This window comes from Ptiloglossa arizonensis, chromosome 2 (assembly GCF_051014685.1).
Source record: "Ptiloglossa arizonensis isolate GNS036 chromosome 2, iyPtiAriz1_principal, whole genome shotgun sequence".
In the NCBI taxonomy this organism is placed as follows: domain Eukaryota; kingdom Metazoa; phylum Arthropoda; class Insecta; order Hymenoptera; family Colletidae; genus Ptiloglossa; species Ptiloglossa arizonensis.
In genome coordinates, this window is record NC_135049.1 from 15,991,703 (window position 1) to 16,016,375 (window position 24,673).

Consider the following 24,673-nt stretch of genomic DNA (forward strand, 5'->3'; position numbering starts at 1 on the left):
TTATTTCGCAAAATTATCAAAGAAAAACCAAATAGTATTACAAATTTTAGAGAATCGTCGAGAAACGAAAACGCTAAAGTATTATCGAAAATCTCTAAAAAAAGTAGTACTCTTCTCAATCGATAATAAATCTAGACCAATGGAATCCGAATGTTCGCAACACCTCTCAAAAATCTGCAAATGAATAACCAATAAACCAACGAAAGCAAATTTGCAAAATATCTTTGAAAATATTGTCCTCCTAAAGTGCTCCGAAAATAAATACAAAGCTTCGATCGTCGGATAGAACTTAATTAATCGACATTGCCTTCCACAAAGTGACTTCGGCGATTAAAATCGATCTTAACGCTTCTACTCCAATAATAAAACATTAAATTAAATACACTAAATCCGACACCATCGGCAAAAATTCATAAAATCAATAAATCCCCGCGAGTCGTTCGATCGCCAAGAAGTTTATACTCAAATATTATCGCAAATATTGCTTCGAATGCCGAATGATCTTCGAGAGTGGCGTTGTCCCGAATAACGAGCGATATTTTCCACGAGAAAGAAGGTCCTCGGTTGGTGAAATATCGCGCCAAAAACGTTGCATCCTCGTCGAGTGCCCCCCACCACGGTCTGTCCAGAAAAAGGAGCATTCGTCCCAAAGACAGCATGGTCTCCGCAGGCCTCCCCCGCAGACTTCCACTCATGCGCGGCTAGGCGTGCCTTTAGGGGCGCGACAAAGGGAGCCTTTCGTATCATGGATTGGTCGACGAGGCCGATGAAACAGGTACGAAAGCGGCTGGAGCACGTTGTCCTCGCCACCTAACCCAGCTCGGTCCCCCACCATCGTATCGTCGCGAGAAGCACGCGATGGGAGTGGCCAAGCGTTAGTTACCCCGGTGTCGAGTAGTAGAGGAGGCTAGTCAGGATCAGGAAGCCGATCTGTCGAGGTTTCAGCCAAGTCGTCGAAGGACTACGGTTTCGAGGACACAGGTGTCTGTCCGCGATCCAAGGACAGGAGACTGGAACGGGACCGGATCGCGTGCAGACCGATCCTGAACAGCGTGACGCGAACAAGTGACCAATCCTGACGGTTCAAGTGACAGTTCCTCGTCCGCGTGATCTTGAGAGCAGAGATCAAACCCGTCCCATTGGATATTGCGTGTTCTCTTTCTCTTTTTCTCTCTCTCTTTCTCTTTCTCTCTCTATTTCTCCGATCCGTCCTCCTTGGTTCGGTACTTCGACAAGAACTCGTTTCGATCAGTGTCTCGGGCTGGTGATTACTCGTTTTGGTGAACGCTTCTGGGAAGGGAGGAACAGTGCTGTGACAGCGTTTGTGGCGTTTTTGTGAGCGGAAAACCGGTGGCGCGGACGCGCTGAGATGACGGTGACCACTAACTTTTCGATGATGCGACCCTGCTTCACTGGATACCCCTTTCAAGGTAAGATTTGCGTACTTTGATGGCTTCTCATTGACGACGAGCAGTTTCGATGTACCGTTTTGATCTCGTGGTTGGAATAGGGACTCTCTGGATTCGATGTAAACATTCGAGGACGAAGGTTTTAACGGTGGCGAATATCCATGTACGGTTTTGCGATTTAAGATTGGGTAACCTAGGGAGAACTTCCGATATTGAGAATTAGTCTAGCATCGATAGTCGTTGAATAATTCTTAACGGGAGGTTGACATTGAGCGCGTGTCATCTCTTGAGAATCTTTTGTTAAAATTGAGATCGAACACGGGGAGTTCATCGATTGATTCTTTACGCTACGAGATAGTTGGAGGTAGGCACCGACAGCTTGTACGTAAATATTATAGTTACCTTTAGTTGGAATCGAACCGCGTATGTAATTTCAAACAATCTATTTGCGAAATTGAGATCAGCTGGTCGGAGGATTTGACCACCAGTTTCTTACATTATGAGACAGAGGCATCGATAGTTGTCAAATAATTGATAAAACCGGTCTTGGATATCGGAGGAAGTTTCTTAAATCGACTAAACGTATCGTTGGTGGATCAAGGTATTCGGATGGTCTAAACGGTAAAAAAAAGACGTAATCTGTTCGCAAAGAAACTTGTTCCGAGAGAAATTCGCTAAAGTCCAAAGCAGTAGAAACGTGAAAAACCGTGAAGGATAGTAGACTGCATCGGTATTGTGCAATATTCCGTCAGGGACCATTCAGAAATCAGAATTTTACAACCAGCCCGGTGGCAGGAAAATCTCCAAGATTCGACCGACAGGATATCCTTAAGATTTTAAACGGAGCACTGATATATAACCTTACCTGACCCGAGAAGACCGGAACATTACCATTAATGACCGCCATAAATAATGAACTGTATTTTTCACAAGGGGTTTTGCCGTCGCTCTCGGAAAACTCGAAGGCTTGCTCGTTGCTTTTCGACTTTTTTTTTCCTCTTTCTCGAAAAAAAAAAACAATTTTTCAGCCTCGTCTGCAAATCCGTGGACAATGTTCTCGCATTTAACTCTCGAGATCGCTCTTCGACACCGTGGGAAGTTTCGCGGGTCGCTATCAAGTGACGTACACGCTAGGAGTTTCTTTAAATAATTGAACGAACATTGTAACTTACGATTCGTTGTTATTTAAGAATTATTCGAAGTCTGTTATTTATTTGTCTCGGGAAATAAGCAAGTACAAGTGGTAACTTTTCGACGGGTCGTTGATCATCGTTTTCGGTGTAACAATGTCAATGGAAAAACAAAGTAAACTGTATCTGAAATTTTTCATTGAACTTTACGAGAAACTATCCGTTTATTCAAAATGTTTCTCCGTTGAAAAGTGATACCAATGAATTTGTTAAATTTTCCGAGTCCGTATCAGTGGTGAACGAGGTAATTAGAAAATTGTTCGAGGTACACGATAAAGTTCTCTTTATCTTTTTGTCTGTCGAAAAATCGCAAATCGACCGTGTAATTGTCAAACTTGTTCGGTATTGTTGACTTTCCTGGGCGGAAAATGTCCGATGTCGACTTCACGAGCGGCTCGTCTCGAAAGTTTCGAGAATAGACTTCGTGACCCTTGTTTATTGCCTCGTAAATTTCAATATTCTTCCATGAAGCCGACTTTCCAACATGTCTACCTTATCGCGGGGACCTCGAGAGCATATTGAAACGAACGATGCACATTATTTAATAGAACGTTTCATTAGCGTCGATCCTCGAAGAAAGAAACGATTTGCGGAGTCACGGGCATTCCTTTCGATACCTGTATTTATATTGCTAATATTTGTTTAATTTGACCAACGTTTTCGCGCTTCGATGGAGCAAGATCGATTCGTGAAAGTGTACGTAGCTGAGTAATTACAACAGCGAATAAAAATAAACACAATGTCGAAGTAATTGAATCTCAAGCAACAAGGGACGATAATTAGACAGATTGAAAATGAAGTTGGATACAATTCTAACGCAAATGGGGTCCGTCTCTGAATTTTGCATTTGCATTTGTTGCTCGCGCGCTTCATGGATCATCATTTGTCACTGTCCGACATTACGCGTCGAGCGCGCGAGTTTAATTGCAGCGAACAATTAGTCAACGAATCGTTTGTACGACTTGTATGCAAAATGGAAGCGTTTAACGCTCGAGGAACGTGTAATTAAATATTCCTGGAAGATTAATAATGTTGCGGGCGCGTTTCTCGCAATTACGCGGGTTGTACTTTGCATCGGCTATCGTTAATTATTTTACTGAATGTTGAAACACTTGCGGCGTGAGAAGCGGGAGCGAAAATCTCGATTAATTTCTCGGAAGTTGCTTTCCATTATCGAACGTTAATTGCAAAGATGGCTTTCGAATTTTTATTTTAATTGTCTTCCACGGGCGTGACGATTCCCAGTTTCCTACGATTTAAACATTAATTAAATTTAAAATATCGCGGCAACGCGGTAAAAAAAAAATGTTACAGAAACGACTACAAAATGTAATTACAGTGGTAATCAGCACAATTAAAATTACAACAGCAATTACAAACGGTCGTTACTTAATCTCGTCAGGGTGTACCGGCGTACACGTGTGGATTTACTTTTCAAATTATTACGAATATATCACAACATGGAAGTAATCACTCAGATTGCGAATAAATATTTATGGTTAAATTTTTATCGTCATTTGTACGATTAATAGATGTCGTACGTTAGTGAAGTTTTTTCTACTTCGAACGATTACCAGCAGGAAACGTAAAAAGAAACTTACTGGAAGTACGTCAAAAGTAACAAATTAAAAATTGTTTCGTCGAAGGTTCTTTACAGAGAAATAAATTACGAAACACTCTCGAAACTTTGATACAAAAGGTAATATAAGAAACAACACACGCATGTATATTTACGGATAACCGAGTACAAATAGTAATATTTTGATTCCAAATTTTAAACATTTAATCACACGTGTACGGTAGAAATTAACGCGAAATCACCGCCAGTGATATCAAAGTCCAAGACATATATTACTAATTTCATTATTATTTATTTAATTTCGATAAATCTCGATTAAATTGAACGTAGCTACATCGACCTCGAATCAATACTAATTGCTGCCATTTCTTGCGATCGAAATATAATCACCGATAGAAACCTGTGATCACCGATAGTGGATTAACATCGAGGATTCATAATCTTGGAGACATTTAATTTACATGTTCTTTCATTACAAATACTTTGATCGTACGCATTACTTCTTACTATGTAACCTATCGAGCAATCTTAAACGAACTTTTCATCGACGTTAAAATTATGCTTAGGCATTGGAATCCTGGGAAAAAACAACATTAGAAGTTATACGAGCTATACATTAAATAATAGGTGTCATTTTTTAAAATCGTAACGCGTTCAAATTAATACCACGAAGTATCACTTTACTAATTTTACTAGTTTTTATGCCATCCTGTAATCGTTTAGTTGATATCAGTATCGAATGATTTTCAATATGGGTCCATCTCAATTTGGAATCCGATTTTATTTTTATTTCGTTAATTTTAAATGCGTAGATAATTTGTTTCTCTTTCGTTTCTGTATACTATCTTTTCCTGTTTGAATTACCACTTTCTTACCTGTTGAATATAGATCAACCTACACTTAAAGTTTATTTCGCGATGATTTCGCAACTTAAATTGTATTAATTATACTTTTTAATTCGTAACGATTATATAAAAAAAAAAAAACAAAAAACAAAACAAAAGTGCATCTATCTGAAACCACACGGAATTGTTAGCCCACAATGTGTTGTCGAAGCCACGGTAAATTTTTTATTCCGTTAATATTCTTTCTCTATAACACGTTCTCCAATTTATCGCAGTTTCCATCTTTACAAAAATTCTTTATTTATTATTCGTATCACAATGCTCGGCACTTTTATTTCAAGAATAAAAGAATCATAAAATTATTGTATTCATGAAGTAGACCGAGAGACCGACGCACTATCAAATTCTACCGATAAACGTAACGTGGTTCACGCGCGCTTTCCTTTTAATTGATCGAAAAAGAAAATTAGCACTCCTCTCGACTATATATATATATATATATATATCTATCGCGAACGAATCCACGATTACTTCTTGCGATTGTGACACCTTTTGGTATCTTATTTCTTCCTCGAAATGTATACCTTGAAACCTGCGTCAAGTGTAACTTGCGTCACGCATGCCTAAACCAAAAAATTCCTAACGCGGGAAAAGCCGAGCCAATCAGCGAAACAATTAACGGCAGTTCTTTCGTTACGAGGGGGGTTTTTCGAAAAAGCGTTTGCGACCATTATCACGCTCCGTTCTCTGTTTTTCGTGCCGTCGGGTGCACTCGAGCCGGTGCATAACTTTGGTTATGCAATCGACCACGGATTCTGCGCAATTGAAATCGGCGTTTCGCTTTTTTTTATACATATACATATATACCTGTGTATAATTTTTATTCGTCGCTCTCGCCTACACGTTTCTCCTCCATCTTCGTTACGTGAACGATTCGGTGTTCGGTTCGTTCTTTCGGTACCCTTTTTTCGAATCGTTCTTCTTCCCGCATCAAGGTGACACGTTCTCTCGCGTACAAGCGTGGGAAATCGGTCAGTTTCTAATCAGTAACAATGTTAAACGAGTGGGGATGGTTCAAATTAGTACGGGGGAGTTTACGGTTGGTGGGACCGAGACGTGTCCCCCTACTCCCCCCCAACTCTGTAAAATCCGTGAATTTCTAGCACGCGACGAAAAAAATCGAAAGCGAGGAAAATCGAGCGTCTCGTTCTCCGGCAACGAGTGCATTTACTTGCACGCGAACTCCCTCTTTGGTCCCCCGATTATTTTTTATTCGATTTACCGTTTCGACTTCGATGAACGCGTCGAAGGACTCTGGTTTTCGACGGCGGCGGCTGCATTTTCAGCGACCCCGTTTTCACTGTTTATTTACTGCACTTACTGGACCATCGAATGCACCTGCGAGAACAATCGAAAACGTTGTTCGCGTAGATTCAGCCGTTGTGGATTTATTCGTGTAACTTTTTCAACCACGTAGGTCCTTTTCGTTAACGTACATTTTAGTGATTGGTAATCATAACAGTAAGAATGACAGTATGTTTATTCGCGCGATTAGTGTCCCTTTAGCGTACAATGTATCTATACAAAACTTTTCAGTTAATAATACGAGATCAATGCTTCGTGCAAAAGTGACATTGAACGTGATTATAAACACGCGTGTAATTAAACGATAAGTAGGAGCAGTGGTGACAATTTTAGTTACTCTAGATACTATTTACAATACAAAATATAGCGTGTAACTAATTTAAATAATCGCGCCGCGAAATGTATACAAGTTTTATTTTTTTGGACGAGTAGTTGTCCAAGATCTTAACATTTAACAATCATTTTTTTTAATAGTATTACCTACACAACGTGCATTCTACTTAGTAGTAAACATTGGTACGACAAACTGTTTAGAAACAGAATGTTGATCTTGAAATCTCCCAAACGCCACTATTTACAAAAAAGTGAATTCATTGTATAACGCTTGCCTCGAAATTGTGCAACTTTTGTATACGACAATTTTTCATAGAACGCGTAATTTACGAATTATTCAAAATGAGCACTTTTGGTGCTTGTCTACGTATTAGGGAAATTTTGATGGTTAAATCACAAAAATTTGTACATCTCAACGTTCATCGTAAAAGAAAATACTTTTTCTAGAAATCATTTCGATCCAGTTCTACTGAAAATGATCACGGACAAATGCAACAAAATTTCTTCTACGGAACAACAACGTATGGAATGTTTTTCCCCGTATGAAGCATTAATAGCTTGGTATTTTTAATTCGCGCCTTGCGTTTCTTTGGAATTGGAATCTCGTCAAATACACGTTTCTATGAGACTCAATTCTCGAGATTCGTGTTAAATAGTGTTCGGGGAAAAAAATCCGTTACCCGGCAAAAAAACAATGGAAACCACGACTTCGTTGCAGACGCCGCGAAAAAATTTAATTGTACGATGCCAACTCGACCGTGTGAATATATTTTAATACAATTCCCTCGGTCGATGCTTGAAAAGCGAGTGAATCGGATATATGTATCGAACAATAAGTAATGATAACTCTTTTTCTCGTAATGTCTCGCATCAGCGGTCAGAATCAGCGTTCCATCGTCGTCGAGAGACTCCGTTTTTCCTTTCGTTACCGTGTCACAAAACTGCGTCACACTCGTATCAGAGACTTTTTGCATGCTCGATCGCGATCGATCCAATTACCATAATATTTGTCACGACTAGGAGAACTCTGCCGTATCATGCAGCCGAGAAAAGAACGGTTACGTTCGAATTAGCGGTTGCGTTTTTAGTTTCGTTTCAAGGCTTTCGAGGGAAATGAAAAATCGATCTCCGCTCGAAAGTAGATCTAGGTCCGCGGAAAGTGTTTTGGAAACAGGAAACTCGCGAGATCGAAACGTTAAGAGATCGGAAAATTGTACATTCCGTGAAACCGAGTGAACGGTATCGTAAAAGAATACAAAATTTTACGGAACAACGATTCAACGATCGGAGAACCGAATCGAAACATTTGGAAGTTAGAAACCAAAGGATCGTTCCACGGGTTGAGATTTATATATACGTATATAGATAAATACGATGTAATGTATACGAAATTAGGGTAATTTAAGTCGATATTTTATCCAAGAGTTCAAACCTATCAATTTTCGATCATTGCAAGAACCTCTTTGTACATCAACGTTTATCGTAAAAGGAAATACTTTTTATAGAAATCATTTGAATCCAGTTCTGCAGAAAATGATCACAGACAAATGCAACAAAATTTGTCTGTGATCTCTGTTGTTTGATTTTCATTGAAAATTTCTAAAATAAATCCTTCGAGTTCCGAATAACAGATATCACCCCAAACCGCGTTCTCTGAATTTCAAGATAAGTACTCGTGAATTTAACGATTAAATAATTCTATCGTTGAGAAATTTAATTAGAAATATTTCTTCGCACTTTTAGCGATTAACTACGTGTCACGTTTAAACCAACTCGAGGACTAAACGACGTCCAGTATCCTGGAAGATGAAAGGAAATTTCAACGACCGACAGACTCTCGTTACGTTCCCCGAAATCATCCCCCCGCTTAAATTATCATCGTTAATAACGACCACCGTTGACGAGACGTTGAACGTATACTTGGATGAAAAAACGGTGGAGTGGTTTGAAAAAAAGAAGAGAAGAAAACACCAAAAAAAAAAAAAAAAAATAAGAAATAGAAAATTGCAAGGCAAACAGTTCCTTCCGAACGCAATCGCGTGACGTAGATCGCAGTCAGCCAGGCAAATTATACGCTATCAGTGTTGTACGTCGTAAACCCTTAGATTCATTGGTCTTATCGTTATTTATGGGACCGTGTGCCAGCCAATAACTCTTTCCTTCTTAGCTGCCTCTCTTTCTTCCTCCGTTCCCCTTTCGTCCTGTTCCCCCTCGACACGCAGGAAACAAGTCGAGGTGAAGGTGGAACGATAAATCCAAGTTTCTCTTTATTCTCCATCGAGTAACTGTTTTCTCGCCTCGTTCGCTCGCGGAAACAAAAGGATCTACGATTTCGCAATCGGCCTTCGATCGGTGGATCCTGTGCACGGAAAAATGGTGGTCCTTCTCGAAATCGTTGACAGTGAACGGTCGAACGGAAGAGGGTCGTTCTTCGTTCGATTTCTCGGCTCGAATAATCGGACAACGTGTAACGGACGACACTCGAGAGAATGAAAGGTAACACGAGTTAACCACTTCGAGAACGAATCTTTTTCGAGGTAAGCAGAAGCAATACGATAGCAATGTACCTATTGTACGTTGCGATTACGTTGTCGCAGAAAAATTTCATTGTGAACGTATTATACTTGGAATTTTTCGTATTTAAATATGAATGTAAATTCGAATAATGTTCGTTAGAATTTTTATCAGAATTTAAAATTAAATTGATCGAATTTATCTGAAATTTAAAATTAAATTGATCGAATCTTTCTGAAATTTAAAATTACATTGATTGAATCTTTCTGAAATTTAAAATTGAATTGAGTGAATCTTTTTGAAATTTAAAATTAAACTCATCGAATATTTATTAATATTTAAGATTAAAAGTAATCGGTACACTTGAAGAGGTTAAGGGTACAGATCAGTGCTAACGAGCATCGTACTCGTGTCATCTTTCGAAAACGGATATTTGATTCGCGAGTACGAACAGGGCTCGAGGAATCTGTGGAATCGCGTAATTCGTCCCTGTTCCGTTTCCCTCTGGTCCTTAATTACCGCCAATCGTTCGTCGAACTTGAAAGTCCCCATAGATCTCACTCGAATTCGATTCGTCGAATAAAAGCGAAAGAGAAACAAGAATCGTCGAATCTCTCCGATCGCATTTTAATTTCCATCGTGACAAACAGAGAGAACCGTGATCCACTTGGAAACGATCGATGAATCGAAAAGACAAAATATCGAACCGGTTGGAAATATTTGAATTGCTGCCAAATGAATTCTGTTCTGATTTCGGCCAATTTCTATCGCAGATTTGGGATCGATACCAGGTCAGGGGCGCGTCAATCAGCTCGGTGGCGTCTTTATAAATGGACGCCCGCTACCGAATCACATTCGTCTGAAAATCGTCGAGATGGCTGCTGCTGGCGTCAGGCCTTGCGTTATTTCAAGGTAAACGAGCAATATCTGAAGGCGTTATTCCCGAGTCACGTTATACAGGGTGTTTCCGAACGGTGATTCGGGATTTTGCACACTTGCCTCGAGTAAGAGACGCGTGGTCGATATGTAGATCCGTAGATCGATCCCTTCGGAGCGATTAATCATTCCGGAGTAAATAGCGACTTTCTATTTCAATAATAAAAAATCTCCGCGTCCATTGCTTGCAATAGGATTACACAAGATTGCGTAAAATTATTCGATCGCTTGACCATTTCCACGTGCTTACGCTATTATTCGTAACCCGTATCGTTGAATTTCGTACATTACTTTTATCATCATCGTCGTAGATTTCGCGTGGAAATTTTATAAAATGACGATCAATAATCGTACTCGTGCGAGCATTTTTGTATTTTTCGTACTTACGCGAACGAAAGTATTACCATTACGAGCGTTAAAAGATCGTCCGTGGACAATTATTTTCCTCTTTCTTTAATTATACAATCGTGTGCTCGTGTGACTCGATTATCACTGTTCTTGTTAAACGTATTTAACGTGCTGTACGCGAAGTGAATACATATACCTATAAAAGTAAAATCTATCCAAGATACGTGCGTGTAAGAACGTCAGATTTCTTGTATTTTTAAAATAGAAAATCGCTGTTTATTTAATCTCGGACGATTGACCAGCGGATCTGTGTTGACTGTCTTCGATCACCGAGTCTGCACAGTTTCGTACCACGATTCGAAAACACCCTGTACGTTCTACATATTCCAGATCGCAGTGAAGAAAGTTTCGCCTGATCCGACATTTATTTTTCACTTTAACAGGCAGTTGAGGGTGTCGCATGGGTGCGTCTCGAAGATTCTAAATCGATACCAGGAAACAGGAAGCATCAGGCCGGGGGTGATCGGCGGAAGCAAGCCTCGAGTGGCCACGCCGGAAGTCGAAGCCAGAATCGAGGAATATAAACGCGACAATCCGGGTATTTTCTCCTGGGAAATCCGCGACAGGTTGATCAAGGAAGGAATCTGCGACAGAACGAGCGCCCCGAGCGTTTCTGCGATTTCCAGGCTACTCAGAGGTCGTGATCCCGAAGACGAGGCGAAACTCGGCGATGGTAAATTTTCTTTTCAACAATTCCTATTTATTTCTACTTTCAATCACGATCTCTCGAACCTACGCGAAACCACCACCGCGATATCAAAATCTGAGACCGTAACGACACCAACCGACTCAATCGACACTAGAACTACCAACGATGGACGTATTACTGTTTCTATCTCACCAAAAACGTATCTTCGAAGTTAGATGAGCTTTTGTGTATCGTTGATCGTCTATTTTGATAATTGTCCACGAATATTGCAGGTAAAGACACCGTTAATGATCGAGTAATTTTAAAACTGAGTTTGAGTGAAATTGACCCCTCTGGTAGTTCTAGTGTTAAGAAGCTAAGTTGTACCTCAATTTATCAAAGTGATCGAACAAAGCAAAGGTGTATACGTTGATTTCATTATTACGTAATCTTTATAAATCTCGGTAAATCTTCGTTAACTAAATCGCGATCTCTGGAATAATTCAGTTGATTAATTTACCGGTAGAAAATGCACAGAAGTCGGCACGAAGTTGTTCGAAAGAAATAACGTCGGTCGTCCATTATTGAAATATCAGTGTTCCTGGATCGTCGAATCTGATTTTAATCTCGCTATTAAGGAGTTCGGTAAATATTTTCATTCGGAATTTTCCTCGCCGAATTTCAAATTCGACGATCGTGAATTTTTTTCACGCGCCGGCGCAATTGCATATTAAAATACTGCGATGCTTCGCGAACACTTTGACAAAAACTTCTTCGATCGAGAGCACGCTTGGTCTCGTGTCTTTTCTCGGCCGCTCTGACCAAGATTGATGATCCACCTGAATCAGTGAATCAGCCTCTCGCAAATATTCTCGTGACAGCGCCACCGTGCAAAATTAGATTATAACAACACACCGGCTCGTAATTTCGTCCTCGAGGCTCTCGTTACGCGAGGTCCCTCGAAATTGAATCGGCCATCTTTTTTGCGCCAGCTAATTTTCTCGGAACGGGGTGTTGTTCGTCGTATACATGTATATGTAAATTGTTCGAATTGCGCTGATATTCTAAAATCGAGAATTTCTATTTACTATTTACACTTGCATGTTTTTGATCGGAATTTCGTGGAAACATCGGAGATAATCTCGTTTCGAGAAGAAACTTCAAATCATCCAATAGTTAGGGGAAAACTGTTCTAAATCGTGTCTCTTTAATTTCTTAGCTGTTATTTAACATAAACGCTCTCTTGTAATATATTCGTGAAATCACAGAGCAACGAAAAGTATGCATAAAAAATTGAGAAACGTTTTCTTTCTGTTCGTGCTGTAAATATTTCAAAAAGTTAGGTTTAAAGTATCATTTTTGACCATACTTATGCAGTTTATGAAACTATACAGATGTAGTTTCTTTCTGAAAGTAAATTCATTGCAGTATTCATCGGAGTATTTTACATTTACTTTGTACGCATATTTGAATTGATTGTACAGATCGAAGCGATATTTTTCGAAAAGTTATCACGATTCTTATCGACTAAATTGTACCAACGCAAAGTTTCATAAATCGTAGCAATACCATTTGCGTAGAGAACACAATCGGTGCATAAAATGTGCATTAGGAGTGCACGAGAGTTACTGTTCCAACTGTGACTCGTATAACGAACGTAAAAAAATTGCGTTAAAGACTTTGTTTAATAATTATTTACCTATGCTCGGTATTTTTGTTTGTCCGTTGATGAAATACGTATCGGTGGATGAATTCCTGTTCGTTCGCCATATCGTTCATTATTTTCATGCATTGAATTTACTTCTTTGAAAGGCGGTACGTTTTAAACGACCGGTTCCTTAAATCGTACCTTTCACGCTATGTTATAATGGGCTTATAATATCAATCTGCGTATATAAATTAGCACCGAACAAGAAACACGAGATAAAATATCGTAAGTGGTACACATTTTGGCAGCTCTCCCTTACCATTGTGCACCACGAATCGCGTAATTTTGTCTCGCGTGTCGCTTCGTACGATTTTCACGGTGCGTTTATGCAGCTTGCGCGAAAAATTCGCGGGCAAAAAGTGTGTCCGCGATAAAAGGGAGCATTACGATAAAACAGCATCCTGCGCAACGTAATATTCCATCCCGGTGGAAATTATAACCGCTGGAAATTACGAGGGAGATCAAAAGTAGAGCTTAGCGAAGTAGTTCGCAGTTAATTCGCAACTCGAAGCTGAAACTTTTCTCTGTAACTCTTTAATCATCGCGGAGGATTCAAAAAAGTGTTACTTAGTTGCCGTGAAACACCGCTTCCCGCGATTTTTTCCTTTTCTTCGTTTTCGCGCGCTCAGTTACACCTTGCGCAACTTCGTGAAACAAAGTCCCGAGAGTAATTCGATCGGGAGAGATCTCCGCGTTTAAAATTGCCGCGTTTCTCGAGATCTCGAGAATCGATTAAACGCTAACAGAACATTTACAATGTTCCGAGCTATAATGTAATTTCACTCGGAGTTGAAGTTATACTTACGGTTCGTCCTTCGTCCCGGACGATCGGAAACACTTCTGAAGAGAGTGAAGTCTGTCATTTTCCTAATAAAAATTATTTACCACCGTGAAAATAGTAGTTTCTTGGGTTTGTCATGGTTTCGTATCCGACGAGAGATAACGTATTATTTCGAAGGAGATTGATCTCTCCGAAAATAGATACATTGTAGAATATTTCACTCTTATTTTACGTATTGTATTATTAAAGAGATTCAATCGATACTTTTTCTAAAGTTAGTACGTTTTATAAATCGTACCACTAGAAAATTTCTTAAATCGTAACGATAAGAATCGTGTACGAAATCGGTGCATAAAAACGAGAGTGCATCGAATTTGCAATTATGCACGTGAGTTTGCGAAAGTTGTGGAGTACGAAAAAGAGACAAAATCAAACATTATTTTTGAGCACAAATTAGAATTCGGTGACGCTAGATGGCATAGAACTTTGGTAACACAAGAAGTTGTTGACTTCGAATAAAAATATTTTGTTGGAATATTTCATACTAAACGGTTCTCTTTAAGATCCAAATAGTTGTTCCATATCTTCTAAACCATGTATTGCCTCACTTAGCAAACATTAGTAAGCATATAAAATAAATGTATCTCTTCTTGATAACAATCACGACACCTATAATCATCTTTTCTATTTAAAACAATATTTCATTTTTCCTGTCAATTTTCACATTTTTCCTTTAAAGCGTCATCGTTTAAAATATTATCAATGTTTCATTCTTAGTAGCCTCAGCCATAGTTGTACTTATATCGAACGTAAAATAATGTCAACTTTTTATTTCGGTTTAATGAAATGTAAAAAATTGAGGACACCAGGTGCGCGTGTTTCTTTTCACCGAAATCCTTGGGTTCGCACATGCCTTTAATAAATTAATATTTCTCCGTTAAAAGAAAATACGTGTCGTCGTAAAATATGTATAAATCAATGTAAAAAGTATGGAAGAGCTACGATCAATGAAACGTTTCAACGTTTACGAAAAACGAACATAGGAAAGTCTCTTCTAAATATTTTAAATTCGAAGGGCTCTTTGAAAAAATATAGAAATTGCACAGTTTACGGTTCAAATTTAAATTAAAATTAATCTTAATTATCTAGCTTCTGAGTAAAAGATAACATTCTTTTTAGTCACAGATAAACTGATCCCTTTATTTAACGATCGCAACTAATGTGTATAATTTTACCTCGTATTATCGAAGAGGGCCCAAAATAGGGCTGAGAACGTTATCATCGCTAAGATCGACAAATAAAAAAATTGTTTGTCCCCGACTAAACAAAATTTCAATTAACACCTTATTCGCATTAGTCCTCTGTCCGTGACTCAACTTTTACAGACTATATTTGCTACTTAATTTAAAGTAGTTAGTTACCATCTTCGGGAAGGGTTTCTATTAGTTTACGTAAACAAAATACAAACAATTGCAAATAATAGAAACAGACGCGTTGATTTTAAAACGAATCGTGAGGCAAAAGATTATTAAGTTAAGATTACTTTAATTTTAAAGCCTTCCTCCATTTCATTATACACTTACTCTTCGAGTAAAAGATTTCATCCCAAGTGTGTAATATTAAAATTCATATTTTTAAATTTGCAATACCATGAGAGGATCCAACCGTACCTATTATTATAACCACAGTTGCAAATGAACATCGTTTCCAGTCGAGGAATAAATTAAAATCCTTTCCGGTCGTGGACAATCCCTCTATTTTCCCATCTCGGCGTTGATTATTGTTCCCAGTCTTATTTTGCACTCTCTCCGACGACACGAGCCGATTATACGAATCAGCGATAGCAAAAATCGGCGAATAGAAACGAGAATGGTAACTTTTCCACGGCAGAAAGAAAATCGAGATTGATCTCGAATCGAAACTGCGGACCGTGCAGATTGTGAGGACTCGATGGGTCGAGAGTGACCCATCGGGGCCGTGCTCACCGTAACAATTTATTCGCGAGAGAAAGAGAGAGGAGCTTCGAAATATCGCGTCCGTGACGATCGCGCGCGAATTGGCTCTTTTTCTGCTCGCGAGGCCACGCCCGAAGCGGATTCGTGAAGTAACTCGAAACGCGGCGTAATAGCCGCAACCGATTCGCAATAGGAAAATTGCGAACTGGGACTTAGTAGCGAGCGAGTTTGCGCGCACGATCGACGCGTTGACACGCCCCATCAGCTGGCCGTACGACCACCAAGGATCAGAAGCAGAATCTGAAAAACGGTGAATGAATAAATTAAATGCTCGCGCATTAATCAGGCCCGCGTTTCTCGATCTTGGAAATTACCGGTTCCCGTACGCCGCGGCGAACAGTCGGTAGCCGATCCCGGCTCTGTAATTTCAACGCCGCCCGGTACATGCATGCCCCCACGTGCACACGACCGAAAGTTCGATAGGTGGTATCGAGTCGGGTGCACGAGTGTGCTGCTCGTGGAATTCACCAAACGATCTGAAAATCCTTTTGGGCATTACGATCCGGTTCCGTTTCACGCGGGGATACCTCGCGTTTCCATAACGCGACTCCTAAACGGGAAAACAAAGATCCAATCTATCGTGTCTATGGTTTGTCACGTGGTCACTGGCTACGTAGATTTTATTTCTGTTTCATTTTCCGACTGTACCGTATTCATCTGGTAACGAATGTATCAATGGAAACTGAAATAGTGCAGAAAGAACATAAGCAACGGGGAAATTTTGTGGAAAGTATCGTAACGTGAGAATGTTGAAGAGTTTTATATTTTGCTAAGAAAAGTGCTCCGTTATTTCTATTTCATTTTCTGACAGTAACGTATCTGGTAACGAATGTATCAATGGAAACTGAAATAGTGCAGAAAGAACATAAGCAACGGGGAAATTTTGTGGAAAGTATCGTAAAGTGAGAATGTTGAAGAGTTTTATATTTTGCTAAGAAAAGTGCTCCGTTATTTCTATTTCATTTTCTGACAGTAACGTGTCTGGTAAGGAATATACGAAACTGAATTTAGGGCATAAAGAATATAAGCAACGAAGAAATTTTGTGGAAAGTATCGTAACGTGAGAATGTTGAAGAATTTTATATTTTGCTAAGAAAAGTGCTCAGTGTGCTAATAATAATATCGTGGTGTGTAATTCGAGTGCAACAGCACTTTTGTGTAACAGTTTGCAACGAAGCAAAGTGATTTGACTTGGGATCTTCTTTGGGGATCAACAGGTAGGATACACTTCTACAAAGTCGAGTTATTATTCACAGAATTTCCAGGGAATTAATTGGAAGAATGTATACATTTGTTATTTTGATCGATTTTTGCTATTTTAAGCTTTTCGAAAATTCATCAGTGTTTTCCACTCGACAAAATTGTTTGTATAAGTGATAATTACGGGCTACTAAATTCGTAACTCGAAAAAGTTCAATTATAAATTCATATTGTTTTTTTATAATTATATCACTCTATAGAAACGGAAATTTCGAGCAATTATGTTCTCGAAAATCTCTGGAATAATATTTTATACACAAATAGGTCTATAATTTATTATATCGTTTAGTTTGAATAATAGTTAGTTCGTGGTTGTATAAATAACCGAGAAATAACTAATTTTTACAATTTTTGGAAGACGAAACAAAATGCACTATTTAAATGACGGTGAATCGTGTTTTCAAAATTTAAAAATCAAAACGTTGAATATATTATAATTTGAAAGTAAAATGTTACTGCATTATAACCCATTTACATCGAGAAGCGAAATGTTCCGCGCGCGACGTGAATTAATCAGCAGGTGTTGAATTACCTACATCACCTGATGCAAAACAATTCTCAAGTAGAGCAGCGATTTGGTAAAAATTATACCGTTAAGAATACGAGGCGACTTCTAACCGAGTTTCGATATCACGGATCTAATCGTATTTAAATCACCGACTCAAACGAGTCTTCGAGAGACTCAAAATTTCCGTAATATAGTTCATTCGATACATTCCACTCGTCGATGTAAACCGGACGAACGTTTTCTCTCGATGAGAAAAGGAAACTATCGCTTCGTGAACGTTTGTCTCGGTACACGGCTTATTTCGTACGCAAACATCGAGTACGTGTTTAAACGTGTAAAACATAAGAACAAGTGTCGAAGATTTCTCACGGTTCGGGGGTTGCTTCCACCCCGAACGACAAGACAAATGAAACTCGTACCGTTGGTGGTGGTCCTTCGTGGGATCATTCGAAAGTGCTGGTCGGCAAAGATGAAAGAGCAAAACGAGAAGAAACTGCCCCGTAGATTTGTAAGTCGATCGGCCCGATGGTCGACCGCCCTTTCAAAACAAAAAGAGGAGGGCAAAAACAACAGAGGGGGTGAGAAACTTGAAAAGGCACCGACCATTCGACGCTCGTAGTTGTCAAACCACCGAGAAAAATATAATTGTTACGTTGGTCTTTGGTACAAGGAGAGAAACGAACTTCGACTCGAAAAATTTCAAGTACGTAGAATTCGATTTCAGTTTTGGTGTATTAACACTAGAACTACCAAAGGTGTCAATTTGATCTGTTTCGAACTTCTTTTTAAAATTACTTAATTATTAACGGTGTATTTGCCTACAATATTCGTGGACAAATCAAAATAGACAACTAATAGTACTAAAAACCCCCATTTAACCTCGAAGATACATATATGATCTGATACACATAATACGTTCACCGTCGGTAGTTTTTAGCGTTAAATTTCTACTTTGCGATCACACGTTTTTTAGTTCGTTAAATTTTCGGTTGGTCGATATCGATCGAATTCGACGACGAATTCTCCACCAGCTCGTAACAATCCACGATAATCAATTGTACATTCTTAAGATAAATTTTGATTATTTTCTTCTCCGAGTGCATCGTTTGCCTTTTAGTTTCGATATCGTAGAATTCCACGAAAGAAAATGTTGAAATTTACAATTCTCTACCGGACTTCATTTATACCATTCAGAGTTAATTAGCAACGCTGTCGCGTTCCATCGATCTTGATGTAATTTATTAGATTTTAAAGCGACCGTCGCCGCGTTTCTTTTCGTTTGTTTTTCTTCGTCAGAAAAAGCACGCGCGTCGTGTCTTCATCGATGTCTTCCGATCCACGTTGCAGAATCGTGTCGAGCAGGGAACCTAGTAATCTCTCAACCCCTGGAGGTAATGTCGGGTTCGAAAGTTTGGTAATTACTAGCCGGTAGCGACCGCTTAGTTGCACGGAGGATGCAATTTTTGTCGTGATTTTGCAAATTTGCCGCGTTCTCCGTGTCTTCTACCGCTATTTAAACCGAGATGCTCCTCGACCTCATCCGAAGAAACGATTTTTCACAATTGCCAACTATCGGAATTAATCAAGGATCGTTGCTTTTCTGCAAAACCATGGAAAATTTAAGCTCGAGAATTGAAATTAAGATGCTCCTCGACCTCGTCCGAAAATGATTTTTCACTATTGCCAACTATGGGAATTGAATTAAGGGTTCGTGGTCTTCTGTAGAACTATGGAAAATTTAAGCTCGAGAATTGAAATCGAGATACTCCTCGATCTCATCTGAAGATAATTTTTCACTATTGCCAACTATGGGAATTGAATCAAGTATTCGTGGTCTTTTGTAAAATTATAAAGAATTTAAGCTCGAGAATTGAAACCGAGATACTCCTCGACCTCATCCAAGTATGATTTTTCACAATTGCTAACTATGAGAATTAAATCAAGGATTCGTGATCTTCTGTAAAATTATAAAAAATTTAAGCTCATGAATTGAAACAAAGATGCTCCTCGACCTCGTCCAAAAATGATTTTTCACAATTGCCAACTATGGAAATTGAATCAAGTATTCATGGTTTTGTAAAATTATAAAAAATTTAAGCTCGAGAATTGAAACCGAGATACTCCTCGACCTCGTCCAAAGATGATTTTCCACAATTGCCAACTATGAGAATTGAATCAAGTATTCGTAGTCTTCTGTAAAACCGTGAAAAATTGAAGCTCGAGAATTCAAACCGAGATGAATTCGCGATTGCCAACTACTGAAATTGATCAAGTATTCGTGGTCTTTCGTAAAACCGTGAAAAATTGAACCCGGGGAAGTTTATCAGGGCCACGTGTCCCGGCGTAATCGTTTTCTTCGTTTGGAAGTCCGAAACGTGTCCATAAATTTTCCGACGCCGCTTCTGAATCACAGTGCGCATCAAAGGATTTATTCACCGCGATAATAACAATAATAGTAATTAAGAGAAGGAAGAGAGAAGGGTGTCGGGAAGCACGGAAGCTCGCGGAACGACTGAAACGAGCCGATGCAAGAAAGGAAAAGGAAGAAACGGTCCGTCCGGGAATAGAGTCCGTGTCGAATGGGCATCAACGCGGGGCGTCCCGGCGTCAGGCGTCGTCGGCCGATTAGTCGCGGCCCGTGTAAAGCCACTCGACAATTTCAAGACGCACCGAGGCCATCGGCGGAAGAAACAGGCTTCGTTCTTTTTTACGCGCGTGTGTCGTCCGTCTCTGCATTCGCGACCGCGATGATGAATCTACGATAATCTAAAAATGTGAGCGGTCTGGGGCTTTTTGCGTTTCACCCCCTTCGAATTCCTCGCGCGAACATGGAGAAACGCCATGTCGCGAGAAGGAAAATAATAGAAACGGTCCCAGAACCGTTCCTCGCTCCTTTTCGATCTGTCCATTTCTTCCCATAAGTCTCTCTCGAAGATGAACATCGACGTAGCGTGGATCGAAAGACGATCGATCCTTCCGAAACGTAGATTCGACTACTGGGTACCTACCTGTGCGGAAATCCTGCGAATACGTTTATCGAGCGTGTAGGTTGAACGCCTCTCGGCGGTCACCGCACGGTGTATACCGCTCGGTGGAAGGTTCACGAACGGGTGTTAATAATCGCCCAAGGAGTCAAGGCTCGTTAAAAACGATACAGAGGGAGTGACTCACCAGTGGAATGGAAAAGAGAAAAGAGCGCAACGAACGAGCCGATCGCGAATCGAGTGTGAAATAACCAACGCGACCCAAGCTTTGCGCGCGGTTCCTTTTGAACTTTGCCACGGCTAAACAAATCGTAAACCAGGACGTGTGTGCGTTCGCCCGGAGAAACGGGATTGGGCAGGTGACACGAGCACGAGGAATTAATAGCTGTTAGAGCTACGCGAGCCCGTAATTTGGTCCGCCTTGTCCAAGTATTGGCACCCTATGATTTTTTGCTCTTCTGTTATTTTGTTGCAACGTTCCGCGGCCGCGGTAACCAGCGGGATATTAACGCAAAACAGGCAGGAAATTTAGCGTTGTGAATCGGTTTTTCCTGCTCCATTAAGACACTGTATCGTTTAACGACCACACAGCTATAGTCCGGTACGAAAAGACGAGCCGCCACGAGGCAGAGAGACATCTAAATGCAACTCCAGCGACAACTATTCCTTGTTCGAACCTGTGACTGCTGAACTGCGTTCACTGCACCGGTACTGCGACGAACAGGATCCATAGGTAAATCTAATCACGCTCGTTGTCACGATGAACACGAAACAATCGAATATGATCTATCGTTGCCTCGAAACGCGAGAAATTTAAATGTCGCTCGTCCGAGAGAAAGAGAAAAATCGAAAATTCGTTTGGTGCTGTATACAGACTCAAAATAAGGAAAGATCGAAGTGATAATTAGGAATCGATTAATAAATTCTTGGATACTCGATCGTAAAAGTTGTATTCTCCGCCGTTTGGTTTACCAGAGGTACTAATATCGAGTAGATCTCTAACCTTTACATAGTAAGGGAATGGTAACAAAGGGTTTTTTCTACCAAAGAAGCTGAAAGAAACGAACGAAAGTTATTCTAAAACATTTATCTCGGTTGCGTCGTCCGCACTGGTTAATCGTTCAATGTTTATCCTCGTTTTCAGGCAAAACCAGTTCGGGATCCGACTGTGAGAGCGAGCCAGGTATCCCTTTGAAAAGGAAGCAGCGCAGAAGCAGAACGACCTTCACTGCCCACCAATTGGACGAATTAGAAAGGGCTTTCGAGAGGACTCAGTACCCGGACATTTACACCAGGGAGGAATTAGCCCAGAGGACCAAGTTAACGGAGGCCAGGATTCAAGTTTGGTTCAGTAACAGAAGAGCCAGGCTCAGGAAACAATTGTCTTCTACCACGTCTGGTGGTTACGTCAGCTCGGTGGCTTATCCCACGGCTTCTTACGTTCTTCATCCTCCGGCTGCACCTCATCCACATGCCGCCTCTACGGTTCCATCGAGTCATCCGCATCCTCATCCTCATGGACAGTCTTTGCCAGACACTACGTTCTCGTCCAGTCAAGGTGAGTCGATTACGATCATTGGACGAGATATCAGACTTTCACAGCCCGAGATTCTCACAATGCTCGAAACGTAACATCTCGAAAGAGTGTTCCAACGTTTCACCAGCATTTCGGTTGTCTTTATCGATGCAGCGGCTCGTGTAGTTCTCTACAATGCCGATGAAACGTTGGAACGCTCTTTTATCGATGTTTGAACGATTATTTAACAAACCGAAATCTCCGTCCACAGTTCCAGAGCTGTACTCCTCGCATCACAGTGCAATGTCCCACCAACTGACACCGGATTCGGCTCGTTTACCCTCTTCTGTCGGTTCTACACCAAGCTACGGTCTGCCACCGTCGGTAACTTACCCGAGTTCGCTGTTACCGGCAACATCGTCGACCAGTATGAGCCATATGACTCATCAAGCGTCTCCAGTGGCGTCCGCAACCTCATCGAGCTACCAACAGTCCAGTAGCCATCAACTTCCCCCAACTCCCAATTCGTTGGTCACTATGATGGGCCCGAATTCCGGTAATTCGAACCCATCGTCCGATCAACTTACCTCGTCGGACCTACCAATAAGCTCAGTGTCACCTGTACAGCAACAGCAACAACAACAAACTAGCCAAGGGAACACATCACCCTCGTGGAACCTTCCAATCTCCAGTGGTGGAAGAGTTGGTCTCCCTAGTCCACCTACCAGCTTGCAACAATCCCACACACACGCAACTCACCACCATCAAGCTTTTGCGAGCCATTATAGTGCCCAGGGTTTTCAGCAACCCCCTAGACCAGCACCTCATCAACCTTTTTATAGTTGGTATTGAGGCAACGTGTACCTTTGAAATAGACTGATCATGACTCTAGCAAAGCAGTGGAGGGTTTGTTGCGGCTCGAAGGTGTTTGTCAACTGGTTTAGCTCTTGCCCGTTAAAACTGTATTGCTTACAATTGTTATACAATTATATTTAAATCCTTAATTGGTAGAATGTATTTAAAAACGAGTTACCCAATTCTACTGTTTAGAGGTTCTTTCTTAAAACTTTGTGTAGCATGTCTTTAATACTTTGGTGAACTCTGGATGGAATTCAACAAAGTTGAACGAAATACAGTTTTAATTTGATTTACTTTTACGAGATACACAACCGATACATCTGATAAACAAAATCGCGTATTTAGTTAAGCAGCAATTTTATTCTACTAATTGAGGATTAAAGAGACCTGAGAAGTAAGCAGAGGTGCGTAATGGTTGTTGATGAATAAAAGATTAGGTATACTCTACATCTATGGTAGGACAACAATTCTTACGTATTTGGATCTTGGAAATTCAAGAAACTGATATGGTGTAATTGTCGTTTTACCGTATTAAAAAATATTGAAATTGTACGTCAACGGTAGATTGAAATTTTATTGGCGAAGACTGTCTTTTGTTGTAGATAGTAGACAGAATGTAGATGTAGTTATTTATTTCAATATTTTGCAAAAGACATTGGCAACAATGGAATTGTATGAGTGTTGTATGAGAATGTATGAGCGATAGACTGAAAAATTATACGTTATTATAAGTTGTAAAGGAATTATGATTTAGCGTAGTAATTTATTTTAATTTTTTATGGAAGGAATTAGGTAGGAAGCGGAACATGTATAATGAGCAGAATTGGAAAAGATTACAAATTGGAGGGAAATCGTATTCAATTTAAGTAAAGATAAAATAGAGACAATATCGTCAATTATAAACAAATGAATCTTTTTCAGTAGACATTTATTTATATATTTCATATGAGAAAGAAATAACAAAATTAAAATTGGAATCATAAAAGAATTTTAAATAATGTTTCGTGCAAATGAAAGAACATTTAAATGATAGTTCTTAACGATTAAAACAAAGAATATGAAGAATAATGGAGATCTAAACAACTGCACTTGATTCGAAGAATTGAATCAAGTCATGCCAATAAATCCATTAAATATTTAAAGTTCGAAGATAGATTGATAATGTAACATCGTTGTATAAAAGTTAAAATAATTATCTTTTTAAAATTTTCCTTGCCTCGGGGACGAACGAGTCCAGTGATTATATTTATGTTTGCGCGATCAAAAAATGTAAATATTAAAGTAAAACTTGGCGAGCATTGTCAATGTTTGGAGACAGTTTGCAGGCGACTGTTATGAAAGTAACGTGAGAGCTTCTCATTTGTAATAATTATAAATTCTTTTATTTTGTATAGCTTAAATTAATGCCGTAGTTAGTTAATTATATAGTGTACATATTTACTTCCTTTATTCTCGGTTTTCGGGTTCTCCTTTTTAATGTTTTAGTATTATATTTTGGTGTGTATACAGTGCGACCAAAAATGTAACAAATGTGTAAATAGTAGGTATTATCTGACAATTTTAATAAGATTTCTGAGTGAGAAGATGAGACTGAGACTATCACTCAGGCATATGGCCTAGCCATCGGGTGTCATCCGATACTATTTGAAATAAATAAAATTATAAAAGAATGACAAGCACTAACAGCGAACACGCGATAGGAAAAGTGGCTGGACCAGTGTTTCCAACTATAGGGGTCTTACTCAAGTTGTCGGATAATAGTTGTTAGGTTTGCAATTTAAATTAGGAATTTTACTTGGAATTTTTAATGAGAATTTCCTTATTGAACAACTAAAA

General features: G+C 39.7%; 1 protein-coding gene across 1 annotated transcript; it reads left to right on the forward strand.

The window, feature by feature from the left end:
* The first annotated feature begins 986 nt into the window (after positions 1–986).
* Positions 987–23,501, forward strand: LOC143155182 (segmentation protein paired). Its single transcript, XM_076327623.1, has 5 exons — positions 987–1,430; positions 10,009–10,147; positions 10,963–11,252; positions 21,608–22,021; positions 22,251–23,501. Exons 1-5 carry the CDS (start codon positions 1,370–1,372, stop codon positions 22,829–22,831), a joined length of 1,485 nt encoding a protein of 494 aa, XP_076183738.1. The 5' UTR covers positions 987–1,369; the 3' UTR covers positions 22,832–23,501.
* The last annotated feature ends 1,172 nt before the right edge of the window (positions 23,502–24,673 follow it).

Excerpts from the sequence above, each read along its gene's own strand:
- LOC143155182 (XM_076327623.1), top strand. The coding sequence starts at position 1,370 with ATGACGGTGACCACTAACTTTTCGATGATGCGACCCTGCTTCACTGGA. Across the intron at positions 10,148-10,962 it reads AGGCCTTGCGTTATTTCAAG|GCAGTTGAGGGTGTCGCATG; the intron begins GTAAACGAGCAA and ends TCACTTTAACAG. Across the intron at positions 11,253-21,607 it reads CGAGGCGAAACTCGGCGATG|GCAAAACCAGTTCGGGATCC; the intron begins GTAAATTTTCTT and ends CCTCGTTTTCAG.